The sequence below is a fragment of the Oculina patagonica genome, chromosome 1 (genome assembly GCF_052425735.1).
Source record: "Oculina patagonica isolate OP01 chromosome 1, crgOcupat, whole genome shotgun sequence".
In the NCBI taxonomy this organism is placed as follows: domain Eukaryota; kingdom Metazoa; phylum Cnidaria; class Anthozoa; order Scleractinia; family Oculinidae; genus Oculina; species Oculina patagonica.
In genome coordinates, this window is record NC_135758.1 from 20,246,959 (window position 1) to 20,263,634 (window position 16,676).

Sequence of the window (16,676 nt, forward strand, 5' to 3'; positions counted from 1 at the left end):
GTGACTGGTAACCAGTCTCGAACAAGTCACACTTTCCTGACACATCACGCTAGTTTTGTTACCATCTAACCACAGAGTAACGCTCTCAAACCTATTATGCTAAATTCTAACAAAATTGTCAAGAGATGATTTTCTAACACCATTAAACCGGTCTGTATGAAACGAGGCCAAAAATGCTGTGCAAAATGTGCCCCCCCTCCCCGTCCCCCCTCCAAAAAGTAACATCATAAACACTCTTGTTCCTTGGCTATTTCAATTTGAGAAGAAATAAAATGCAAACAGCGGCAACAAACATGACATATGGACTGCGCATGGTTAAAAAACCCCTAGAATTTACTTGACGGTTCGTATGCTACAGCACACACCTTCAGAAGTGGCGGTTATAAATTGCGAAAAATGTAAAACTTCCCCACCCCCCCCCCCCCAAAAAAAAAACAAACAAACAAAAAAAACAAAAAACAAACAAACAACAGAAGAATATCAAAAGTGAAGGTTCAAGAATGAAACATCGCGTATGCACCCGTTGCTGTTTTCGGCAAATCTACATTTGGAACACTCGAAATTTTCCAAGAGTTGCCTGTTTTTATTATCAGTTAAAACTAGCCTGCGGGCAGACGTCTCCTAGCAGCGGGAAATACCAGATACCTGCAATCAAGCTAAGTTAAAACTAGCGCGAAGTACCGTAAGTGATCTAATAAACGCTTGGGGTGTTTATTAAATTCTAGGGGTCCTAGCAGGGGCGTTAGATATGAGGCGTTTATTTCACTTTAACTGTATTAAACAACGTCAACGAAACAAATAAGACGTGTAGTTTGCTCGCCGAGTAAGATAGAAAACAGAATTTGTGAGTAGGAGATTAATCTATTCTGCGCTTATGCTAAGCCTGGAGATGTCGTTCATAGTTCGATATCGATGTCTTCATTGTCAAAAATGTTGGCATCGTTGGCCTCTTCGATGTCCGACTCAAGCAAGAAACTAAATAAATTTCGTGATTTTACTCTATGGAGAGTTGCCTTAGTTTTTGAGACGATTCTTAGAGGGGGCGTCTATAAGACACGGGGCGTTTATTAGAGGGTGGGGCGTCTAATACAATCTTGACTACCTTAGAGGGGGCGTTTATTAGATACCAGGCGTTTATTTGAGAATGGGCGTTTATTACTTCAATTGTGGTACTCATAAAATTTGCACTTGCCTAGGTGTGGTCTAAGTCCATTGAGAGGGGAGCATAGATACCATGTCTCTTTACAACCTACTGATTGGTTGAATGGACTGGAATAACTTAAAAATAGTAAGCGTGTGAACGTTTCTAACCGGCATTATCCTTAGTAACATCCGTTATCTAAATGTATAGTAGTACATGTATGTAGCGGTCAGGATGGCCGAGCGGTCTAAGGCGCTGCGTTCAGGTCGCAGTCTACTCATGTAGGCGTGGGTTCGAATCCCACTCCTGACAATACGCCCACATTTTTTTGTAAACTCGTGCAACTTCCTGGCAAAATGACAGCTTTACCGAATTACGGAGGAAAGAGGGAAGTGATTATCTTTCACCATAATTGGGACATATAGCTACTGAAATTTTATGATGAAAGAGATTCAGCCATTCCGGGATCTTTACATTTTAATGACAATTTTTAAAGTTACAGATCAAGTTCTAGTTCTGACTGGGCTAATTTGAAACGACTTAAAACGTATACGGTCTCAGTTACCAGTACCTTCGGAGGCTGAGTAAGAAAAGAAAAAGCCAACTATAATTTTCTCCTAATCACGTCACGGGGTAAGGCATAAACATTAGTGGGGGTAAATCCTTATTTTTTTCGTTTTTTCTCTCTGAGAAGATGGTGCTGCGAGGCGAAAAACTCGGATCATAAAACATTCTTTAATCTGCGACTGCAATGAACAAACATAAATTCCGGCAAAAATATTTATTCAAACAATGTATTAAAGGTTACAAAAATAGCTGAAAAAAGTTACGTTACATGTTAAGCGCAATCGACTACACATAACAAAATCGTATATGCTTCTTTATGCTTAATGAACATATGTAAAAAACTTCCTCCTATATCACTTTCCCGTAAGGAATTTTATACTGATTTAGTTTAAAGCAGGATTATATATTTATTCACAAAGTACCCAAATGTCAGTTTTTGTGCGGAATTTCTAGAGCTGTTGGATCTCGAAAAAATTTGCGTCAAGTCAACACAAAAGCAAGGTTTTGGATCATTCTTATGAAACTCAACGTAAATCACCAGCTCTTGCGTATACCTTATTCTGAACATTGAGATAATAACAACTGGTTCTGTGGCGGTTGTCGCATTACATAAAGTGAAAGTGCCTCAATCTTTTAACCATCTTTACTCGATTATTGTAAATATTGCATACAAACTGTATCAAAAGTCAACAAGAAAAGCTACTTCGTGTTAGAAAGGCGTTCACGAGCCGTTAAACTAGAAAACCAATCCTTAATTGACTTAGGTATTACCACCACGAACAGCTATGTCGTCCTTAGTAGGCCTCTTCAGTCATAGGTAAGACTTCAGGCGGGATTCCCATATATATATGTAAACTCATGGAACTACTTTGCAGTGTAATAGTAGTTCTTGAATTACCTACCCATATTCCGCCCTTCACTGGGCTTGAACAATGGCACAAACTAGCCTAGCCTAAAACAGAGTCTGGATGCGGTATATGGTGACAAACAGCCAGCAGTAAACTAATAATTGACTGATCCAACTTTTTCTCTGACAAATCATGCCTTGACTTCAATATTCTCTACTGGCGACTGGAAAAGGCTAAGTATATAATTTTATTTTAATTTTGCCTTGGCCTTCACATCCAGACCCTCTAAACACTAAATCGTCTTAAACCTTCGGTATACATATAGTTTATCAAGCCACTCTCTTGAGTTCTTGATACTATGTTAATCTTCAACTTTGTATTCAACAGCTAAGGTAAGCCTTGGCCGTTTAAGCGCATGATTCCTGGTGGGAAAAAGAACAATTGAAACTGTAAGACAATATGCGAGAAAAATTAAAAGCTCCTTTACAGGGAGGAAGGGTAACCACAGCACTCGCAGTTTCTTTGTCTTATTTTCTTCTCGTATTACCTTTAAGCACTATTAAGCCACCCCTCTCTCTTTTAAGCCCCCTGTCTAATATCCCCCCCCCCCTTCTGGAAGTTCTACTTTTTGAACAAGAAAACAAGGCAAGTTTAGGCTTTTATACTTACTCGTGCAATACAATTACTTTTCATTGTCAGTTTTCTGTGAAAATGTGTTACTAAACAGCACTAGAACATTAGAAAGTCCACTTTATTTCTTTTATATGTCTTTGTATCCTAACTGATTTATGATGCGAAATAAGCTCCCACCCCTCTAATAAACCCCTACTACCCCTCTCGAGTTAGTGTTAGGGTGGCCCCAGGGGGTGGGATACGTTTTTACTTGTAAACGGATAGAGATAAATCGTTTCGAGCAGTAAATGGATAGCCAAAGTCTGAGAGAATACAAAAGTACACTGCTTCATAGACTTCAAAGTTTTTCAGTTCACCGAACTCGCTCTCGTATTTGCACGAGAGGTAAAAAAGTGAAGATTACAATCCACCTACCTCTAAATCTTCGTCATCTTCGTCGCCTTTCGCACCGTAATTTACTTTTCCTAGTTCTTCTTTTACACTGAAAGACGATTCATACAGTGGGTTTGAGATTCCCTTGGCACCACTGCAGCCTGGCAGGCTTGTAAGACTATACGTAGAGTCATACAGTGGATTTGCTGCTGCCATCCCAGGTTCTGGTTTGAACGTAGAGAAACTTGTCTCCATTTCGTTGTCACTGTTGTCTCTAGAGTGCGGACAGCCCGTACTCTGAACCCGATCATCATCTTCAGCTCCCGCGGCGTTTTTCACTGCGAAATAAAATAGTAAGGGTTGCTAGTAAGTGTCCAACCTCCGTTCATGCCCTCCTATCCTTTGTGACACATGAACCCGTCCGCCTGGGGGGACTCCCATATGAATGGGACGGGGATGCTCGTCTCGCTTAGGGGTGTAAAATTGGGATCTTAGGGTATTCCAGGCAAAAAACCAATATTTTTTAGCCGTCAAAGTCTCGTTTAGGGTTGTACACGATGAAATATACAAATATAAATTATGTATTCAGTATTTAGGTATCTTTTAGGGGTCCAAAAAATGCTTGAGTCACGCCCAAATTGGTCTCTTTTAAGGGTTCTTTTCAAAATTTCCGACGAGCATCCCCGTCCCTGTTATATGGGAGTCCCCCTTCCGGGCCCGTCCGCCCTCTCAGCTCCCTTTTAACCCCTGACTTCCATCTTCCTCAATCTGCCCGATATGGGGGAACCTAATCACAGAGAAGTTAGTGTCATAGCACTGCATTAGAATAAAAACAATGTTACAGCAACAGCGTATAAAGGCAATCCATAAAAAAGTAAAAAATTCGACTGAGTCAATTAACGATTGGCATTGTTTTGCACCTGCTACGTACGTCCAGGTTGATCGTGACTAGTTTCTAACGCCATTGTTATATGCTAACACACAATAACTTTGGAGAAGTTTGGTAAAACCGCCAAAGATTTGGGTGGGAACTGAACTAAATCACAAGGAAATGAAAATTCAAAGTATTATTCAGCACGATCTACAAACAACTAATCTGGGTAATAAGTAAATGAACATAGGAACATGCAGTCGGAGCGCAAGATAACACATTCCCCTTAGCGCGCTCAATTCTTCCCCCGCTCGAGAGACTTCTCTGACTCAAGCAGAAAAATCGCATATTAGTACCATAGCTCAAGAGAGATCCGTGTACTGTCGCTGACTGGTTGTTGCTCGGTTTTGAATTTTCGCGCGCAAATAATCGTCATCATTGTAGACTGTTCGAGGCCACGAACAGTCTACCTTTTCTCCTCTTCGTTTCCTAGAAAAGACAAGGTCATCGACCTTGTGCGTACGTGCCGTACCGGTGCCACTAGAGAGTTACTTCTTGCAATTTGATCTGCCATTTGAAACAGGAAGCCACCAGAGAGTGGTCAAAGGATGCCAATGATCCTTTTATTAAGTGCTATTTTTACTGTAACCTGCTATTTAAAACGGACTTGCTCTTCTTGGACAATTAGGGCAAAAAGGATGTTATACCAACTTGCTTTTTTTTTTTTAAAAAAAAAAATACTTACGATTGGGCATCTCAGTTTCTAGGCGTCGTGCTTGGGCGCTTGTCCTGAAAATGACAATCAAGAACATAGCTTGGGTTGTAATTTTATCCAAAGCAAATTTCCAAATGGTATGTCTTTTATAAAAAAGTAGATATGTGTATGTCGTTTGAGATCAATGAACTGACGGTCTATAACGATTTCAACATACGCATAAAGGATTGCAAATTGATCTTGACTTACAGTGCCTCTATGGGTTTAAACTCTCAGAAATCCTTTACTAATACTTTTAGAGTGTCGTCAGGTTTTCGTAACGTTGCTATAAAATAGCCTGAAATGTCAGCCGCCTTCGCACATGTACCTCAACCCGAGAAGACAACTGACCTTTTTAGACCTTTATGTGAAAATTGTAGTAATTTGTAGTTGGCGAAGCATTCCCTTGATGAAACCGGACTTACCGTTCTCTCTTTTTTCTACATCTGTAGATGCCACAGGAAACTACTAGAAGTACAATTACACAAGCCACACCCGAACCGACTGCAGTGAAAATCCATTTTGAAATCTGTTTGCGGTGCTGGGCCCTCGAATTGGATGCAATCAAGATCTTTGCGGTGGTTTTGTCTCGAGAGGCTAGCAGAGCACCACCTGTGGGATTTTCCAGTTGAATCCAGATCACGCTTTCAGGCACATCCACCTCATTGTCGACAATTAATATGAACGATTCATTCCACTGGCCATCTGTCATGAATACCTTCCCGGATGTTGGCTGTATCAGGTCGAGGCTGTCTGATGAATCATTTCCATACAGCGACCATTCCACCGTGATGTCACCTTGGGAACCCTTGGACCTTCGAACAGGAATTTCCACTTTGGTAACTGTTTCCACGCGCGAGACTTGGATGTCCCCATTTGAATCATAAACTATCAAAATCGGAAGAAAACATGATCATCGTTCACCTTGAAGGTATTTTATGTAGAAAAGTAAAGCTGGGATCAAAGGTTATTAATGCACACTATAATCCTATACGAAAGTATATTCTCTTGTCGTGTAAACTATATCGAACCATATTGAACTTGGTCTGAACTTGTACAGGTAGCATACCTTTTGCAGAAGTTTTTATATAATACATCATAAGAAACTGCGCATTCGTTAATGAGTGCTAAAACTATGAAACCCGATATGAACTCGTAATTGCACACTCAACAGAAAAGCTCTGATCTGTCTCCGTGGAGCTCGTGAACAATATTTTTCCCGGCGTCGGAGGACACGACCGATTTCTATTGTGGGGAACAGAGAACGCAAAGATACCCTAAGGAAAGGTGGAATATTTGAACGATTATTTACAGGGAACAAGGAAGACTGACCCCCCTTCCACTCGGTGGGTCTCAAATTAATTACCTTAAAATACATTAATTTCCGCACACTCGCGAAAGAAGTACGCTGCACAATGGGGTATGAATATCTTTAATTAAGCGTCCTTGTTCCAAATCAAGTATACCATGACTACGAAATTATGAAAACGTAACGCCTTTGTGCTCTTTGCATCAGTTTCATTAGTTTAGCTTTCTTTTTGTACTGAAAGAGAAATATCTTGCCCCGTACACAAATATGTTGGTCATCATTTCAACACTAACTGTAATACTTGCTTTTTCAAAAGAAAATAGGTACTGAAGCACTGTTAAACCTGTTTTCATTCTATATCACATCTGTATAAGTAATGCCAAATTGTTGAAAAGGCCAAAAACTTACTTGAGTGATTCTTGTCAAACAGAATCAAGCCATTCTGCGCAGAGAACGAGAAAAAGAACGCGAATTGAGTCAGGTGACAAACGTTCACTTCCAGAAGTTTCATCGAGTGGTTCACGTGACTCCAAGGTTCTGGACAAGTAAGGGCCGCGTCAAACCTACAAAGAAAACACACACTGAATTATTATCTTCCATCTTGAATTGATGTTAATTGGTAATGAAAGGTACTTTGCTAAACAATAAAAAATCAAGGTCTGTTTTCTCGCACTGCTCAGATTAAAAAAAGGAAACGACTGCGTTTTATTCATACAATATGACGTAAACCCTGAGTGTGTTACGCGGAACGGCTTCTATTACAAATTTCTCTCTCTAAAATTGGCAGTAAGTCAAGCCTTAACTGGATCATATACCGAAAATTTGTTTGGCCTTTCCGTAATAAGGTCGGGCGGAAAACAAAGAAAATGATAGTTGCTGAAACAACAATTTCTCATGAAATGGCAGATGCTATTTACAAATTGCATGTTGATATAATATATTACTACAAGGTGAGTAAAAGGATATTGACAGTACCAGGTCTCGTTTTTCGGATCCCACAGATACAACACAGGGTCTATGTCTTCCTCTGTGACTTCATTATTGACATGCTCTTTGTTGGCTTTAACCAAGTTGTTGACGTCATAGAACATCGAGAGTTTTATTGGCTTAGCAAACTGGAATCCTTCCTGCACTGTGTTATTCTTCGGATCCAAAGCTTTGATCTGAAAACTGTAGTTTCCTAGCATGAAATGCTGTCGAGATAAGAACCGTAAACCCAGTTACAACAGTAAAAGACAGAACGGGAAAAACCCTGTCAGCCCCTTGATAAAACCCTTACATATAAACCTTGATGTCAACATTATCACGGTCTCTGATTGGTGGACCATACATTCCCCGTGTATTAGTACTGTATCAGTACTAGCTCGAAGACCTTTTTGTTGATTCTCTGATCGAAATTAGATTTTGATCACTGTTGGGATGACATGACAAAAGAGCAAACCGTTCACTCCACTGAATAATCTAGAAGGCAAGGAACGTACAGGAATCACGCTAGGGCATTCAAATTTAAGCTTTTAATTAGTAATTGATCATAGCCTAAGCTAACTTTTCTTTCGGTGGCAATCCCTGCATACCTTTGGTTTTGTTTTACTTGGGTCACTGACAGGACCTTCCTCACTTTTATTTTCGTTCAGAATCTTTTCATCCAAGCTGTAACATCGCAACTTCACTTCCTCTTCAACAGCTCCCTCAGGTACAGTCAATGTCCCGTATGTCTGTCCAACACCCCCGTCCTTACGCGTTCCATTGTCGTACACATTTACCGTATCAAAGAAAAACGATGCTTCTGTGGAATTATCGAAGACATATTCAGATTTCCCGACCACAATTCCATTGGAGGAAAGCCAATCCGACAACAAACCAGCCCCGTTTGTTGCTCGTACGGTTGCGTAGTACTTTTTACCGACTTCGAGAGCGCCGTCTTTAAGTTTGGCACGCCATACGGTGATGTTAATAACTTCTTCAAAGTCTGTTATGTCGACTAAACCAGGTTCAGTTCCCCAGGCCACCTCATATGACGTCACTCCACTATCTGGATCGCTCGCGGAGAAGTAGGCGAAAATGATATCAAGGAAAACCTAATAGACATAAGATCAATTGTAAATGTCCGGAAATTGTAGATCAGCAATCGATTTAGAAGGGTTGGGCAAATCAGAAAGGTTTGAAAGACTTTCCTTATTTACCTATCTGTGGCTCATGTCGTCAGATACGAAGCACGTACAACATTACAGTATATTTACATGTAACTTTTTCTACCGTGAAATGATTTGGAGCTAAATGGCTTTCTGGTCAGGCGATTTAAGGACTTTCGTTTTCCTACCTGATAGTCCATATCTGCTCCCATGACCCCATCCCTGACATATTTCATGATGGGCGGTGTGGTATCTATGGTAACGCCATCACTGTGAGCAGCTGAACACATTCTGGCACCATTGCAGGCGATAACTGTGACATAATACGCATCTCCATGTTTCAAACTTAGCCCATAGTGACTTCCATTTTGCCTTATTCCAGTGCTTTTGCAAACCCGGATGTCATCTGTCTTTGGTTGCCAGCCCACACACCAAAAATATTCTACAATGTCACTTTCATTGTCCAGGAAATTAATCCACCTGGCATGGATCTCTCGCGTGTTGTTGGTAAAATTCACATCCGTATCTTGAAGATTACGAGTAGAACACTGGCTGTTTTCTCCGAATGTTGAGTTTTCGGAACAGTTCATGTTTTGGTCACTGCCAAGTCCATCGTAAACCACTCCAGGCACAGGAGCAGTCGAGTCTATTGCAAAGGACTCTGAAAAAGAGCTTGTTGACAAACCAGCCCGGGTGGTTTCAAGTAGTTCAACAGTGTAGACGTGTTCAGACCCAGAAATGAACAATGACCCATTCGCTAAGAGAACTTTGACGCCATTTGTTGTGTTGCTCAGATGCGAGGTAGAAAGACAGGACGTGTCATCGCAAATACCTAACGTAAAGCTGGAAGAATCGTTAATTTGAGGTGAAGAGCAAATTCTCCCTGTGCACACCGAGCAAGCTTCCACAAAACCTCCAAACGATTTTCTTCCTTGTTTACAAGGTACACAAGATGTGGGACGTAAGCTCTGTAAACCAGAAGCTCTAGTACGGAAATGATTTAAAGGACAATATGTTGCCATGAAAACTCTTCCGGTGCTTAACCATTGGTCATTGTTAGGCCAAGTAAGGACGCCAGGTATTCCGAATAAGATAGTGTTATCTCTGAAGGACACAGATGTTCGAGTTCCAGAACCATCAACTCGTAGTCCACTTTTTCTTGCAAGCACAGATCCTAGATTTACACATTCACTAGTTTCCTTCCTCTCGTGGAGATTGTTAGAGTAGATTCCTTGGAAGCCAAGCAGTTGGACCCCTTCGGCACCGTTGTTTGCTTCAATGCCGAGGGCAACAATGAACCCTTCCTCTCGGGTATTTACGTCAAAATTTCCACTCAGTTCATCAACAATCCTCCCAGCTCTGTACTCACACACTTCTTGGTAAGAATTTGAAGTAATATTAAACTGAAACACTTTTAGTAATCGTGATGTCTTAGACAATACCACAAGGGCATCAGTCTCAGTAAGATACATAGAAAGAGGTGCCACTAGACTTGCAGACTCGGCTATACAGATCGTTGCAAGGTGAGCCATGGTCGGTATTGAGTAAATATAGATGCAGCAGTTTTTTCCCTCTCCGGCGGCTATCGCCATGATACGGTTATTCAAAGATATTGAATGTCCAAAGTTTGCATCTTTCACGTCCTCGCCAATCGCCTGAAAAAACGTCCAATTTCCAGCATTCTGTCGAAAAACGGCGACAACGCTATTACTGGTGGTTGGGTTGGTTCCGCTAACTGCAAGTACGTGCTCATTGAGAGCAAATGCCTGCCCAAGGTTTTCCGCCCATGTTTCACTTTGAGAGCAATGTGACATAGAAACGTTTTTGCATTTTCCAATTGCAATGGTCTTGTGTAACACAGTACCGCCGGAGTCGCCAGGAGAAGACTCGTAGAGGTGGACCTTACCATTCAGAAGGAAACTTGTTCTGTTATGATACGAAGCTATTCTGACTCTTGCATTGGGATTAGAGAGGTCATCCAGTGTAATAGAATCACTTGCAGTTTGATTCTTCAATGACTGTAAAACCACTTTACCTTTACATCCAATAGCTACAACATCATTTAGTAAAACCGCCAGAGAAACACCAAAGTCTTCCGTAGGTGAGGTGGGCTTGAAGTGTGTATCACTCAAGGCCGTTGGTGCATCGACAGATCGTTTGGCACAACATGGACCCTCTGATTCAGCGAAACCCGGAATGACTTTCATTGTTTTGGAGTAAGAGGTGATATTTGTATCATTTTTGCCACTTGTTATTCTCTTGACAACTATTTTAAATTCGGCTGTAGGGCTAAACATTTTGTAATCGAGAATAAAATCCGTTTTGTTAAAAGTTTCGTTTGATGGATCACTGCTGACAGTGAGTTCTACTTTTGCTGGAGAAGAGATGTACGTGAAATCGGTGTCTAGCGCACTTTGGTTGAGAGGAGGAATCCTCAGGTTTGGCCACCAACGTTTGTGTTCATTTTCAGCTGCTTTGTCACGAATTGCAAGAGCACGGGTTGGCGGGGGACTCGGTTCCATTTTTAATCCATCGCTGGACGCCTCGGTGAAGATACCTTCCTTGTTCCACACCCTTACTATGCCACGATAACGTTCCCACGGATCGAAGGTTACACTCCTTATTGTTACGTTGCGTTGCCATGACAGCACGTCCATGAAGGGCTGCTTAAGTGGCTCACCATTCCAGGACATTTCCTGAATAAGGCGTGGTACAGAAAGATTAGAGGATAGTTTTGTGACTGCAACCTGAACACGCAATTGTGAAATTTCGTCGAGATAACTTCCAATGATATTCCACTGTAGTGACAAATTTTGCATCGTGGCCTTCCAGTCAATGTCTGTGAAATTACTTGTGTTAAAGCTTGAAATATCAATCACTTCGGCTAGCTTCGGTGCTACAGTAATGACTGCACATGGGTCTGATGTTATTCGCCTTCTTAATCTCGCTCCATTGACGGCATACACAGTGGAGAAAAGTTTCGTTCCCGAGGGTAGTCTGTTGACAATAGCAGCACCTCGTGTTTTCATTCCCACCGACCTCATAGACACCACGTCACACAAAGCCTTTGCTGTTCCGACACACCATTCATACTTCACCATTCCACTCTCTTGGTCTTCAAATTCCTCCCAGCTGCAAGTCAAGTGCTCTTCGGAACATCTAAACTTGATGGGAGAACTTCTTTGATTATCTTTCGAAAATGTTTGATTGCTGCCGAAAGGAGCTTTTGAGCTCCAGAAGGGGCCCTCACTTTGTAGAGTGGGTAATGTCAAATCTATCAAAAAGCCATTACTGTTTGTCTCTGAGGATACGCCAATTCCATTTGTACCTCGTACAATAGTGTAGTACGTCTTGCCGTGCGTAAGGTGAAGGTCGTCTATTGTGTAGCTTGTGTTTAATCCTACATCAATGAAAGCGGTAACTGTGCAGTTTTGAAGATGAGAACTCAGACAAACTTCATAGTTTAAAATGCCACTTTCGACGTCAGTGAAAGGAGTCCAGCTGCAACAAAGAATAGTCGAAATGATCTAGCTGATTGATTTAGTTGAACCACATTTGTTTAAAAAACTATATTCTATTTTGCCCTCAATCATTCCTTGTTTTTGATTCTGTTCGCAAGTGATCAGTGGATGCTATCCCAGGGTGATTGGTATAGAGAAGTCCAACTGCACTTGAGGCAAAACGATTTGTGTTTAGCAACGTAATTTCGGCTACTGAAATTCTGAGAGATCATACTGTAACGTCTTTGCGGAAATTTCTTGTGTCTGAAGAAGGTGTTTGTGTGTGAACCTAAAGCAAACAAGTCTTAATGTTTGGAACAATACACCCCTGCAATTTACATATTTCAAATCATTTATAGCGAATCTAATTGATGCGGTTTAACTTTTATATCTGCCTTTTCCAAGTCCTCTTAATAATAATATTGTGTTAGTCGTCCTCAGCATTGTTAGGTCGATACATTCTTCTGAATAGGATTCTTCAGGTGTTTAACGATCAAGGTCGTTCTCTTCTCTAAATAAATAATAGTAGCTCTACGCACTTTTAGCAATAAGCCCTCCTATTTTTTGTTATGTTTGCGATAGTTCCGATAGTTCGAAACAGTGCGTTACCTTACAACCACTTTAGTAGAATCTGACTGGTACATAACATGCATGTTTCCAGCACCAACCCATACGTTGCCTTCTATCGGAGGAGTAAAATCGACTGTGAATCCAGTGGAGAAAGCCTCCACTTTAACTCCAGCGCCGTTTATGGCCCTTACAATAAACTTATATTGAACACCACTTTCAAGATCTAACCCTGCCAAAAAAGAAAAGAGAAAAACACAACTGTTAAATTATGCATTATATTTAGTTTTAGTTCAAATTTACAATTGACCACCTGCTGCACCTTTAACGTGAGAATAGGAACATTTTACTCGTCATCAGGTCACTAAGAGTATCAAAATATATTAATTAAAATTATGGTTGATAACCAGTCACTAAAGTAGGAGTCGAATTTACCATTTATCTTACCTGCGATAGTAATGTTGGTAGTGTTTCCCACTGCAGTAAAGGGCTGAGGGCATAAAGATATGTTCCAAACAGTACATAAGGCGACTTCGTATGATTCGATGCCAGACTCCTCGTCCACAAAATCAGACCAACGTGCACTGACGTCATCCTCGCTGTTAACATAGTCTACGTCTAATACGGACCCATCGATCACCGTACCGGAAATGGGTGGGCTGTCATCAACGAGTACTCCATCGGATGTAACTGATGTTGTGACGCCTGCACCGTTGGTGGCTTTGACTGTGACATAGTACCGCTGACCATTCACGATTGGCTTGGTGAGAACCATGAAGACAAAAGTGTTATCTTGGTCCAGTTGCGTTTCTTTTACGAGGTCACAAGTGCCAGGAGACAACCCAGCACACCAATTGACTTTTATTACGTCACTTTCGAGGTCTTCAAAGGCATTCCAGTGTGCTGCAACGAGGGTTCTGCTGTGCTGAATATCAATGTCTTCACCATTTTTACTGCCATCTAGTATTGCACCTCCATTGATAGGTCCTGTTAATATGAAAAATGTAAATTGATATGCAAGATCTATACGTGCTCAAAGCTATGATACGACCAGATAAAACTGACACTCCTTTTATTTTTACCTATGCTCGAACTATTTTTCTAAGCAGGGTAAACCACTACCACTGACATGCATGCTGAGCTACAGCATCATAGAGTCAATGAACCTGTTAACTTAATCTTACCAATTTTCTTAGTCCTGGAAAATGAAATGCCCCTTTCAAAGCTGCATGACAACTCAGTTCCACACCTGTTATACTATAATAGTAGCTTCTTAAATCGTAATTCTTGATATATATTGGGCCAATATAAAATTATGACTATTAGTGTGTGTACCTGTTTTGTCAATGACAATGCCGTCAGAAGTTTTGACGTCACTTGTTAAACCAGCTCCGTTCTCCGCCTTCACAGAAACAAAGTACTTTTCGCCTTGAACAAGCGGCAAATCTTGGAAAGTGTAAGAAGTGGACTCTATCACGCCTGTAAAGTTCTTCCTGTTGCATTCCCCCGGATTAGTTCCAACGCAAACGTAGGAAATCCGAACACCACTCTCCTTGTCCCAGAGTCCATTCCACTGAACAGCAATTATGGAATGTGAGAACTGTTCTGTGGTCTCCTCCAAGGATGGTTCTAAGCTTTCACTGAAAATTATTTCACCCATGAAAGGAGGAGTCGAGTCAACCAAGAAGCCATCCGAATAGAGCTCTGTCGATAGTCCAACGTAATTTTCTGCCCGAATTTTTGTCATATACTTGACTCCTTCCTTGAATTCGAGATCAGCCAAACAGGCAAACGTTTGATTGCCTACATCCAAATCATACAGCAAACAGTCATTGGTGTTCAATGCAGAACAAACGGAAACCTTGCTTTTGAGTACACCACTCTCGTAATCTGCGACATTCCATCCAACACAAACACTGTCTTTGGAAGTGAAGAAGTCAACATCATCATCACCTTGGCTAAGCTTTAAGTCCAGGACCTAATAAAAATAAACGTACCGTAACTTAAAGTTACATTTTAAACACAAGAAGAAACAAAACAAAGAAGACATTTTTAACTGCACAAAAGCCCAGCTAATTTAGAGGTTTTGTTTCGGTTTTCCCAACTCTCGACTGCAAAGCAAACCTTCTTTCCTTGATGTTTCTAAACCGACGTTCTCATGCATCTATTATCTATATAGGCGTAATATAATACATTTGACGTGAAAATGATTTAAATTGAACTCAAATCGTTAAACCGCAGCTAAACCTGTGCTTGAAACAAAAAAACGCAATTCTTTATATTTGAATGCTGAATGCTTATTATGTTTTTAAGATGGGCTATAAGGAACACAGCCGACACTTGACATCCACATTGAACAGACTTCCGAATTGTACATACCTTCGAGAGAATTGGTGCAGTATCGTCCACTTTAAACCCGTCTGACGATACTGTAGTGGCTACGCCTGCGTTGTTAAAAGTGCTGACAGTAACAAATATTGATATCCCTCCAGGAAGTGGTGGCATAATCTGTTGACTAGCACTGGTGCGATCGCCAACGTCATTTTCTGAAATGATGTCGCAGATACCCTTTTCTGTGCCAGCACACCAGGTGTACCCAGTAATATCTGATTCGTCATCCTGGAACTCATCCCAGTTGGCATAAATGTACGTGTCAGCTGCTTGATAATCAATGTCTATGAGTGTCTGGCCATCTCTTACTTTTCCTCCTAAAGCTGGAGTACTGTCAACTCTAACACCATTGGAGGTTGCTGTTGTGCTGTACCCCGACTCACTCGTTCCACGTACTGTAACAAAGTACCTTCCATTGTGATTCAAGCTTAATGCTGTTATTGTTCCTGTAAGCTTGATGCCAAGACTAATAAACCCGCTGACATCACAAGTCTCTGGTTCTGTTCCTACACACATCTCATAATCGGCGATTTCTCCATTGACATTAACAAATGGTGACCAGTTGGCTGAGATTTGAGTGGTAGAACTTTGAAATTCTAAATCCTTCTTTCGCTCCAATCCATCATACACAGTCCCTGCAGATGGCTTTGCACCATCCAGGATGAACTGGTTGGAACTAGCTTCACTAAATAAGCCAACCTTGTTAAACGCTCGGACAACAACGACATAAGATACACCAGAATCGATGCCAACGACGTCGATTTCTGTTGTAGTCCCAACACCAATGTTTTTATATGGACTAATGCATTTATCTTTCGTAATCGCTTGACATATGGCCCATTCGAAGTGGTTGAGATGACTCTCACCATCTGAAAATCCACTCCATGTAGCTGTAATTGAATTTCCCTTTTTAACATAGGTGGTTACTGCAGTTGTTCCCACAGTCACGTTTCCAGCTGACGGTGGAGTGGTATCAATTAGAAGTGATGGTGTGGCGACTGTTGAAGTCATTCCAGCACCATTGGTCACAACTAGCATAACAACCACAACAGTACCAGGGGCCAGTGACTGGGACATGTAATGCTGCACAGAAGTATCTTCTGGATTAGCGGAAGTTAAGGAAACGATATTACACGAGTTGTTGTTAGTGCCTGCGCACCATTCAACAGACGAAATTCCACTTTCCGTGTCGTAAGGCTTATTCCAGTAGAATGCTAACCAGACACCACTGTTCTGTGTCATCAGCTGAAGAATATCGTCGTCTTTCCCTTCAACGCCATGGTGGACCCCTTCTATAACAGGTGGAGAGGTATCGACAGTGAAACCCTCAGAATAGACTTCTTCTTTAAGGCCAGCACCATTGGTAGCTTCCACGGTAAAGAAATACTGCAGTCCTTCTGAAGGAGCAAAGGAATGGTGAACGGTGGTGTTAGGTCCAGCAGAGGTCATGCTTTTAACTCCACAGGTTCCTGCAAAGTAACAAAAAAATATGTTAACAGGGGGTAAAAAAGCAATGGAACAGCATTGTTCTTAGTTCTTAAGTCTCAAACACTCAAACGATTAAACTACAATGCACATGATGTACCTTTTG

General features: G+C 41.2%; 1 protein-coding gene and 1 non-coding gene across 2 annotated transcripts in view; one reads left to right on the plus strand and one right to left on the minus strand.

The window, feature by feature from the left end:
* The first annotated feature begins 1,369 nt into the window (after positions 1-1,369).
* Positions 1,370-1,453, plus strand: Trnal-cag (transfer RNA leucine (anticodon CAG)). Its single transcript has one exon. It is a non-coding gene; the product is annotated as a tRNA-Leu (tRNA).
* A 454-nt stretch (positions 1,454-1,907) lies between these two features.
* The window catches only part of LOC144645438 (uncharacterized), a 52,212-nt gene continuing 37,443 nt past the window's right edge, over positions 1,908-16,676 (minus strand). Inside the window, exons 4-15 of the mRNA XM_078505020.1 lie at positions 15,074-16,554; positions 14,030-14,672; positions 13,142-13,681; positions 12,737-12,926; positions 8,816-12,128; positions 8,070-8,573; positions 7,471-7,688; positions 6,904-7,058; positions 5,612-6,074; positions 5,178-5,221; positions 3,604-3,899; positions 1,908-2,978 (exon numbers count right to left, since the gene is read on the minus strand). Coding sequence (XP_078361146.1) covers positions 2,964-2,978; positions 3,604-3,899; positions 5,178-5,221; positions 5,612-6,074; positions 6,904-7,058; positions 7,471-7,688; positions 8,070-8,573; positions 8,816-12,128; positions 12,737-12,926; positions 13,142-13,681; positions 14,030-14,672; positions 15,074-16,554 — 7,862 coding nt within the window. The 3' untranslated portion in view covers positions 1,908-2,963. The remainder of the gene's footprint in view (positions 2,979-3,603; positions 3,900-5,177; positions 5,222-5,611; positions 6,075-6,903; positions 7,059-7,470; positions 7,689-8,069; positions 8,574-8,815; positions 12,129-12,736; positions 12,927-13,141; positions 13,682-14,029; positions 14,673-15,073; positions 16,555-16,676) is intronic.